Consider the following 9,832-nt stretch of genomic DNA (forward strand, 5'->3'; position numbering starts at 1 on the left):
CAAAGCAAATTAAAAAAAATGAAAATAAAAATAAAGATATTATAAAATTAATTGATAGCTATATAAACATTTATTACACAAAAATTAAATAATAGTAGTAGAAATTAAATATTAATCAAAACAAAATCAATTTGAAAAGACATTGAGTACATATAATAAAATTAAATTGAAAAGAACCGTGGGTATCGTGAAAGAGCGGTGATTGAGGCCAATAAAGTTTATCAAAAACTAGCCAGAACGAGTGCATGCTTGGATATATTATGTAAATATTTATATAGTAATAAATTTTGACGTGGTTCGTTAGAGTTGCGTTTGACAGTATGTATGCACTTTGTTTAGCATGCATATGTTGATCACTTTGTGTATGCGAAGAAGTTTATAAGACCCTACCTTTAGTTTTCCACACAAGATTTTTTCACAGAAGGTTATCTAAAACTAGCCACGGTGGTGTCATTCCTGTTACTGTGTGATGACCCTAAAGACTATATACTTAATGATTCTAGGTATCTATGCCTATTTCTCTTATTTAAATTCCACATTTAGGCAAATAACTGGAAGCAATATGTTGAAGCTCTCATGGCCAGCAACAATGATGAAGCAACAAAACAAGTTTTTAGCCGTTGCCTTTTGATTACGTGTTGTCAAATATCTACTTCTTCTTTCTCTCTCTTTTTATAATTAATTAATTTATTTTGGTTTGTCTCTTGTAGTAAATTGATTTTTTTATATAGCTGATCTTCTCTATCTAAACTATAGTATTTTCTTCCCTATAGGACCCCATCACACACTGGTTGTTATTCTTGAGTTCCTTCCATAATTTCCTTACTTTAGTTATAGATTCGGAAATGCTAAAGTATGCCTATGCTACTGAGCTAGAGGAGACTCGTGGAGCAGCTCAGGTTCTATTGTGACTTGAGACATTATTTGTAACGTCCCACTTTTTTAAACCCTAATTTTCGAACCCTAAGACGATTTCATTTGTTTCTTTTAATGTCATGAATTAAATGGCGAGTGAAAATTTGTTATGCGAGTTCCTTGGTGACCTAATTTTTTTGGTTCGAGGTTATGATTGCGGGTTGACTTAGTCAACTTCGTTGAATATGTGACGTGGTTATTTTGAATAATTGATCTGGGATGAAATTATTTGTTTCCAAATAATCGATGAGTTGTTTTTACAAAGCTCGAATTCAGTGATGGTGAAATCACAATGTGAAATTAATTAAATCCTTTCCTTGTGGATTATTTATTAGACTAATTTCCAACGCATTTGATGAATTAAATAATTGATACAAGTCCAATCCAATAAAGAATAAATTGTGGAGTACACAATTTAAATAAAATTCTAACAGGGTCTTGAGCCCAAACGTATACTTATTCAAATAATATCCCTGGCCCAATCCTATTTCCTTTTGAGCCCAATACTCTAAATTCTTCCTTCCACCATCAGGAGCCCTTCTCCTCACCCTTCACGTGAATCCTCATTTCTACAGAGAAACATCTTTCAAATTTCAAAATTCAGTCAAAGCAATTAATCCCAAATTGATTAAGCAATCAAATACAAAAAATTCTCCCCTCCCACGTCCCAGCAATTACGTCTCAGCAATTACTCCCTCTTCACCCATTCCTGCAAATCTTTCCTAATTTTGGACGCAATCAAAGTGAAATCAAGCACCAAAAATTGCTCTCAGTACACAGATATATAAATCTTCCTACCCTAATCTCCTTCCCTCACACAAATTCGCAGCCACTCACTTCTCACTGTTGAATCGCAAAGCGGCGGAGGGAGCAGTAGGAAGAAACTTTATTTTTCCTCACCGAATCCTAATTCCATCACGGTAACCACTCTCTCATCCTCCTTTCATGTTCTTCCTCATAAAATGAAATATCGTTTACCCCAAAGCCTTCTGACAGAAACTAGGATCGATTCGAGAGGGGGACAAGCCAGAAACTGCAATCTTTTGTTTCAATCCAATCTGTTCTTTTGAAGGTATAATCTTCTTCCCCAATTCAATTCATCAATCCATGAACTGCATAGCATGTTTCTCACGCTATCAAATCGGATAATCAAAATAATAACCACAATCCGAATCAATCTTCTAATTAACTAAATCGAAACTCAAATTAAGAACTTACCTGCGGGGTTAAACGGGTGGAAACGAGGGCTGTCTCGGATGAAGTCGAGGCCGCCGGAGCGGCGACGCAGCGTCTGTTGCAGCGCCGAGCGACGGCGGAGGGCGCGAACGACGAATCGGAGGCGGCGACGGAAGCAGATTTCCGTGACCTCCGGGTTCTGTTTTGGGTCTTATTCTGATCCTTTCGGCGAGAGAACTAGGGAGTGAGTTTTGGTGCGTCTCCGAAATCCTCCTTTTGAGTGCTGAAACTTTTGGTGTTCTAAGTAGAGGGAGAGAGAAGTCGATGGTTTTGGGTGGGGTAGGGAGTACTACTTTAATGTTTGGTGGGGGAGTACGTGTACTCCTTTTGAAGAAGGGGTACATAATTTTATAAAAAAAAATCTCTATTTGCTATATTCTTTTAAGGCTGGAGCATTTGATTTTAAAGTGGAACGGCAGTAGTGTGTATGTATCTTGAACTAAGAGTATATGCTTTCCTACTAAAATCTTTCCTCTCTTTTGTTTGCAAATAAAATTTTTAATTAAATATTGGGTCTTTCAGTAGGCAATTATTTAAATTTTGGGCTGTTTTACTTGGTTGGGCCTATTTTTAATATTTCGTTGGGAAGCCGAAATTTATAAAAAATACTTTAGCCTTTAATTGTGGAAAATTGGTAGTCTTGGACGAGGAAATTAATTGAAGACATAGGAGGCATGCATCTTATTTATTTACTGAAAAGTGCGTTGAATTATGTATTATCTAAATGCTAAAGGTGAATCCTCGCAAGCGAAACGTGATACCAAGGGGAAGAAAATACTTGTGATCTAAGCAGTCGAGGTGGGCTTTCTTTTAAATAAGGACGATGTCCTAAATGTTTTATCGATGAAAATGAAAATGAAATCGTGTTTATCATGCCTTGTTTGATTTTTAACGTGCCTATCTGATATGGCTTGAAGCCATTATTATATAAATCGAATTCGGGTCCTCGTAGGGCCGCAAACCCTACTTGGATTAGTGTACACCTATGGTAGATCGTGTGCTAGCGTACGGGCTGGCCGGTCTAGTGACCTGGTTTGCGGCCGCATTCCTTGTCATGTATTGGCAGATATGGCTAACGTCTATGGGAAAATGACTGCAGTCGACTTTTACAATGAGAAATGATTTTAGTGCCTCGGGCCTTTTTAAAAGCCAAAACCCGATGGTTACTCTCGATGGCATGATGAATAAAACTCTTTATTGAAAATATTTTCGGCATGAGCCCATTGAGTATTATTTTTAGTACTCAGCCCTGCATGTGTTTTCCTTATGTGCAGGTTGAGCGGCGACGAGCGGTTGGCGGTGTTGAGCAAATTAAATGAAGAATTAAACATTTATATATATTTTTTTTGACTATGAGTGTCGTTGTGTCTTCATACATGACGTCACTTTTCTCTTGGATGCTTCCGCTGTGATGTTTGCTTTATATACTTTTATTAAATTCTAAAACATGTTTTATTTGGAATATTTGCGAACTCGTTACCCTTTTTGAATAAATGCTAAACCCTTGGTCCTTTACTTATTAAACGTAATTACTCTCGGTCGCTTTAATTATTTAACTTAAATTTTGGCCACACTTTTATTGAAAACCCTAGCCTTCTTGAATGTCCTTTAAAACCCTTTTTATCACGATCGTCCGCTTTTATTAACCCTAAGGGGCGGACGTGACATTATTAAGAGTAGTCATCTAATAATTTGTTTATTCATACCAGGCTGCCAAAAAAGTGTATGAAAGTCTTCTAGGGGATGGCGTGAATGCAACAGCATTATCTCACATCCAGGTTTAAATTTGTTTTGCCTGTATTTGCAGTACAGCAGTTATTCAGAAAGCAGAAGAGAAAACTCACATTACTGGTAACTGCTGAAGAACAATCAGAAATAGAACTTACCTAATACATGGATATCCTGCAAATCTGAATCGACAAGGATGTTGTGTTTAGATTTAATCCTTGCGTGCTAGAGCGTTTTAAAATGTAAATGGAATTCATCAAGTTAAGTCTGTTAAGTTATAGCCTAACATGTCCTTCTTAACTTGCTACTTCTATTTCCTTACCCATTCATTGTGAAACACTTAATTTTTTTATTTTGGTTGTTTATCTAAAAACACGAGTATTGGATTCGTAAATTTTTTATGCAGTTTCTAAGATTCATAAGGAGGACTGAAGGAGTTGAAGCTGCTCGCAAATACTTTCTGGATGCCCGTAAATCTCCAAACTGCACCTACCACGTGCCAAAATTTTGTTTCCGCCACTATGGTGGACACTTCCAATAGCCCTCAAATTTTATAATCAATTTTCATTCTAAAATGTTTTTAGGATTGCCGCCATAGCCCGATTCCTGCGAGTCGGGTGATTCGTCGTCTCCACCGTGCATTTTTTAGAGAGTGAAAGTGTAGATAGTGAATGGAGGGATTTTGTGAAAATGGTAAAAAAAATAGATGGTGGAGAGTGGTATTTATAGAGGTAATTTTAAAAAAATTTAAAATTCGACGAGGACCGCCGGCGCGCCTATAGGCGCGGCGAAAGGACGCCCGGCGCGTCCTCGCCCTGGCGTCGCCTATCCGTCGTCCGTCGCCTACCGCCCCGGGGGCGGAGATCTCCCTCACTATAAACCGCCCCGGGACAGCCCCCGCCGGGGCTATAGGCGCGGTGGTCCCATAGTGGATGCCCTAAAAGTATCCACTATAAGGCGGATGTCCCTAATACCCCCGCCCATTTTTTGTCCACAGTCCCAATTTTTTTGTCCGCCCCAATAAAAAGGTTTCCGCCACTATAGGTGGACACTGCCAATAGCCTCGAAATTTTATAACTAATTTTCATTTTAATTTTTTTCTTTAATTTTAAAATCATCGGAATTTAAATAATTATAAAACGAGGTAATTGGGATCGAATATTCGTTGTCGCCATATCCCGACGGCTGAGAAGAATAGCCGCCATATCCCGACGGCTGAGAAAGATATCCGCCATATCCCGACAGCTGGGAAGGATTGCCGTCATATCCCGATTCGTGCGAGCTGGGTGATTCGTCGTTTCCACCGTGTATTTTTAGAGAGTGAAAGTGTAGATAGTGAATGAATTGAGAGTGTGTGAAAATGGTGCAAATGAATGGTGGAGAAGTGGTATTTATAGGGTTCATTTTTGAAAAAAAAAATTGAAGGGGGCGACAGGCGCGCCTATAGGCGCAGCGATGGGCGACCGCCACGTCCTCGCACATATCTCGCTGCTCGCCCTTCCGCCCCGTTTTTTTTTCCGCTTCGGGGCGGACGTCGCCCCCACTATAAGCTGCCCCGCGATCGCCCCCTCCGAGGCTATAGCCGCGACTATACTATAGTGGATACCCTAAGTCATTTTAATGGGACAATTAAAGAAATGTTTCAATTTTAGTGAATACTATTGTGTTATCTGTTTTTAAATAAATGAAACAAAAAGTTTCATTATTGTCTCATCTTGATAAAAAAAATTATTCATTATTATATTAGTACAAAAAATTTCAAATTTTTATATCAAGATAAGTAACATTTTGTAGTTTTATAGTAATTCATTGTGATGACCGATTTATACAATAAATTAAGCTTCAGGACATTTTAATTTGATTTAATTTATTAATTTGTGAGGGAGGGTCCATTTAAAAAAAAAGACTCATTATTTAATTAATAATTATGATTGCAAGGAACACATTATTTCCATTAATCCAAACAACATGAGACGCAGAAAACACCAATCCTTTGCAAGACAAGAGAGTTATATCTAATTCTGGAAGTCTAAGAAGCCAGCGGCTCAGCACATACCCAGCTACGTTACACCTTCACGATCTTCTCGTCTCGATATCAAATGCAAACCACCTACAGAAACAGCTAAAATTAGAGTGTCTCGACGTGCTACAAACAAATTTGATCTTTGTTTGAGCTTCCGAGTATTTCACCATTCTATGGAAACAGAGGTGGCGAAAGGAGTCCCGTATCCTCTGCAATTCCCATCATTAAGTTCAGATTCTGTAGAGCCTGCCCTGATGCTCCTTTGACAAGGTTATCAATCTGCATTGCATCACAGAGTTCAGCCAAACTAAGCATATGTTACGTTCATTGTAATCTGCGAGAAAGAATTGATTTCAAACTTACAACAGAGATGATTATTGCTCTTCCTGGGATTCGGTCTGCAAATACATTCATCAAGCAGTAGTTGGATCCTCTAACATGTCGACTGTGGGGAACCTGTCCGTCTTCCAACAACACAACAAATTCTTCGTTCTGTAAACGTAGAGCGATGTATTAGTTTTACGTAACAGATCAGCAGCTCAGTTCCGGTTCCGGTTCCGGTTCCGAATCCGGTTTATTAATGCAGTGCCAAAAACAAGCCGTTTTACCTCATAAACATGTCGTAAATGTTGGCGTAAATCTTCGACAGATGCTCCAGAGGCCATTTCCACATAAATAGTTGATTGCATACCACGGCTCTGGGGAGATAATTGTGGATAAATAATTTTCTATATGGCCATATTCAATTATATTGATCCTACAGCAGTCATACCATCGGCATCAAGTGTGGGGTGAAGCTGACAGTAACTTTCGATTTTGCAGCTTCAGATAGTCCTTGTTCAATTTCTGGCACTGGAGCGGAAGTCACCAAATGCAAACAAATTAATCCCCATAGCGCAAAAATGATTGTTGGAAAAGGGTTTTAGTTGAAGATACAAAATTTGGCATGAACACTGATCAGTTCTTTCTATAACACGCCAGCAAGAGAAGGCAGGTCGACTTCCCACATAAAATATCACAACGAAAGTAAATATCATTTCCCATTGCAATAAACGTGCCACGAGATTTACCATAGGGCATACAAAATTTAGTTACTGACCATGACGGTGCCTGGTTACACCATAAGAATGCATTCCTTCTGCTATTTCTGTGTACAGATTGGCCTCCTTAGCTCCACGGCCTGTATTATAAGAGGTGCCAATTAATCTCACACTAATAGGCTGAAAACAATTCACTTTTACAGAAAACAGATGTGCACACTAACCTGCTCCACTAACACCAGATTTGGCGTCAATAATAATGTTTTCAACTCGAATGAGATTAGCCTGTGAACAAATAAAGGTTAGAGAAAAATCAGTAATTCAGTTGTGCAACTTGCCTGTCTTGGACTAGATAATACAAGCTCTCCCTACCATAAAAGGAACATGATCAAGGCATCTAGCTTTATCTCCTATGCTTTGAATTAACTAATTAGCGTAGAAAAAATAAAGCACGGGCAAGGTATTAGTTTTTCATGATAATGACTCGGGCCACTGAATTTCACACTTCTATCCCAGATAGTGAAGAGATCATTCTTGGGCTATTTCATTGCACCACAGAATATTTACATCCTTGATAAAACAGAAATTCAATATGCAAATGATCAATCATAGACCTAAGTAAGTAAACCAACCTTTATCAATGGGACAAGTGGAAGCTGAATAGAAGTTGGATAGCAGCCAGGATTCGCAACTAGGCGTGCACTTTCGATCTCCGGTCTAGATATCTCAGTCAAGCCATATACAGCTTCTTTCTGCATTTACCAGCACAGGTAACTTATGAGGCACAGAAAATTCATTAAGTAGTGTATGCCCTTTTCTTTTCTTTTTTTCTCTTTTTCGTTTTTTGTAATGTTTGAAAGGAGGTCACAGACAGGAAACAACCTCCTCTGACTTAAATGATGGAAGCATGCTTAAAACAGAACCCCGTGAACATTGAATATTTAGTCATTAATCAAGACACAAAAGAGAGATACTGACCTGCAGTTCCAATGCCTTATGCGGCTGACCGTACCATTCCTCATATTCATTGACATCACGAAGGCGAAAGTCCTGCATAACCATTAATATGACTGTATAATGACTACATGTGTAAGCCAAATTTCCCAAAATAAATTACATATGGTCATGGTGTGCACTCTTACATACTAGTAGTATTCAAGAATATCACTGATAGATAGGATGAGAAAGACAGATCATATATCAAGAATCAGGAAGTACCGCAGACAGATCGACTATCTTCAAGCTACTTGGTAGACTTTTGATGATTTCCTGCCCAAAAAAGGTTGTATTACTTACGTTGATGCATTACGAAGACCATGAAGCAACAGCCCAAATGTATGAAACGGGTAACAAGAAAACAAATGCAAACCAGAAATGAACTCTGAATGTATCAATTTTGTCTGTAAATTAGTAGGGCATAAGGAGATCAAAAGGAACCTGAGTTGTGCCATGAGGTAAACAACAGAACACAGCATCCACATTCGAAAAATCGGCATCCTTAACAGCAACCATATCTGGTAAATCCTATAGATCACATTCGTTTCAGAATCTCATAATACATAACATCAGTAACAAATATAGTACTCCTGTAAGGAAAGTTAAGGTGCTTGTAAACACGCAGCAATAGGGAAAAGGTTAATGCTCAATTGACACGTTTAGGAGCATTATACACAAATTACAAAAAAGAGGGTGAAAAGTTTATTAAGAAACTCAAGTCAGTAAACGTACTTGCTTGACCAAATGAGGAAACACCGATCCAATGGACTGGCCTGCTTTCCTATCAGCTGTCATCAACGTTATTTGATAGTTCGGATGATTTGCCAACAGCCTGATTATCTGCACCGAGAAGAAGAACCTTATATACACTAGCCAATGCTGCCTTTCTCAATACATCAAACAAGCACACAAACATATCAAACTTTCCATCTCAAAGCAAGCACATACAATTGCACATCCTTTAAACTATACTACTAACAACAGATTTTAATGGATTATACAATTTTTAGAAAGAATATAAAAAAAGTGGGCAAATGGAAAGGCCATACCTCAGAACCAGTGTAGCCACTCGCCCCAAGCACACCAATTCGGAACTTTTCCAATTTATTGCCTTTATTCTCTTCAACCTGTAAGTTGTGTGGCACTGAAGTAGCAACAGACGCTCTAACACAAAGCTTCTTAACCGTTGAATTCTTGACTTCATCCTAGAAAATACATTACCATATCATTACCCATTTTCAGAAAAAGAAACCCAGAATCCAGAATGCTTAAAGCTACAAACTTGAACCGATTACCTAAAATTAAAATGAATAAGCTGCAGAAAATGAGTATATACCTTGTATTTAATGAAGCAGCCCTGAGTGCTACTGATTGAATGCAGAAACGCCAGTGAACCCATCTTAATTGCGATCCTCTTTTCTTCAAACTAACAAACGTGCTAGATATAGGAAAAATGAAAGGTTTCAAATTGAGGAACTGCGGAAAGTGAAGCTAAAGATTTCCGTTAATTTATATGCTTCTTCGAGTTCAATCAAGTAGTCGTGCTTTCCGCTATTAAAACTCGCATGACTGATTTCTCATTTTCAATTTATAGAAACGTGAATAAGTTGAAATGGGGTGGAATTGTGGGGAACGCACCGGAGGGATCTTTTCTGAAAAATTAAAATCGTGGTACACATCTGTAATCTGTAACTAAACAGGGCTTTCTCTCCTTTTTCTTTTCTAATTATAATAATGAGGCCCAATATTAATGAATATAGTTCAATTACTTTTTTGAAACTTATTTTTTATAATGCACATTTATCAATATTATCATTATATAATAAGATTATGTTCTTCTCAAAGTTGGGACAAAATAAGAAAATTAGTAAATTATAACAAAATACTAATAAAT

General features: G+C 37.9%; 1 protein-coding gene and 2 long non-coding RNA genes across 4 annotated transcripts; 1 reads left to right on the forward strand and 2 right to left on the reverse strand.

Moving 5' to 3' along the window:
• The first annotated feature begins 1,204 nt into the window (after positions 1-1,204).
• On the forward strand, positions 1,205-4,151 carry LOC121743736. Of its 2 annotated transcripts, none has more exons than XR_006038326.1 (3): positions 1,205-1,987; positions 2,885-2,949; positions 3,861-4,151. It is a non-coding gene; the product is annotated as an uncharacterized LOC121743736 (long non-coding RNA). The 2 variants fall into 2 exon arrangements; XR_006038325.1 differs by lacking the exon at positions 3,861-4,151 and adding an exon at positions 3,426-3,479 and having other exon boundaries at positions 1,206-1,987.
• Positions 1,274-2,449, reverse strand: LOC121743735. Its single transcript, XR_006038324.1, has 2 exons — positions 2,134-2,449; positions 1,274-2,027 (listed from the first exon to the last, which is right to left on the reverse strand). It is a non-coding gene; the product is annotated as an uncharacterized LOC121743735 (long non-coding RNA).
• A 1,620-nt stretch (positions 4,152-5,771) lies between the features above and the next one.
• LOC121745603 (probable N-acetyl-gamma-glutamyl-phosphate reductase, chloroplastic) lies at positions 5,772-9,509 on the reverse strand. Its single transcript, XM_042139566.1, has 14 exons — positions 9,275-9,509; positions 8,988-9,143; positions 8,671-8,778; positions 8,380-8,466; positions 8,161-8,211; positions 7,921-7,992; positions 7,575-7,694; positions 7,167-7,227; positions 7,002-7,082; positions 6,675-6,754; positions 6,511-6,600; positions 6,266-6,394; positions 6,070-6,181; positions 5,772-5,989 (listed from the first exon to the last, which is right to left on the reverse strand). The coding sequence occupies exons 1-13, from the start codon at positions 9,335-9,337 to the stop codon at positions 6,074-6,076; spliced, it is 1,206 nt and encodes a 401-aa protein (XP_041995500.1). The 5' UTR covers positions 9,338-9,509; the 3' UTR covers positions 5,772-5,989; positions 6,070-6,073.
• Positions 9,510-9,832: the final 323 nt, after the last annotated feature.

This window comes from Salvia splendens, chromosome 8 (assembly GCF_004379255.2).
Source record: "Salvia splendens isolate huo1 chromosome 8, SspV2, whole genome shotgun sequence".
NCBI classification, from domain to species: domain Eukaryota; kingdom Viridiplantae; phylum Streptophyta; class Magnoliopsida; order Lamiales; family Lamiaceae; genus Salvia; species Salvia splendens.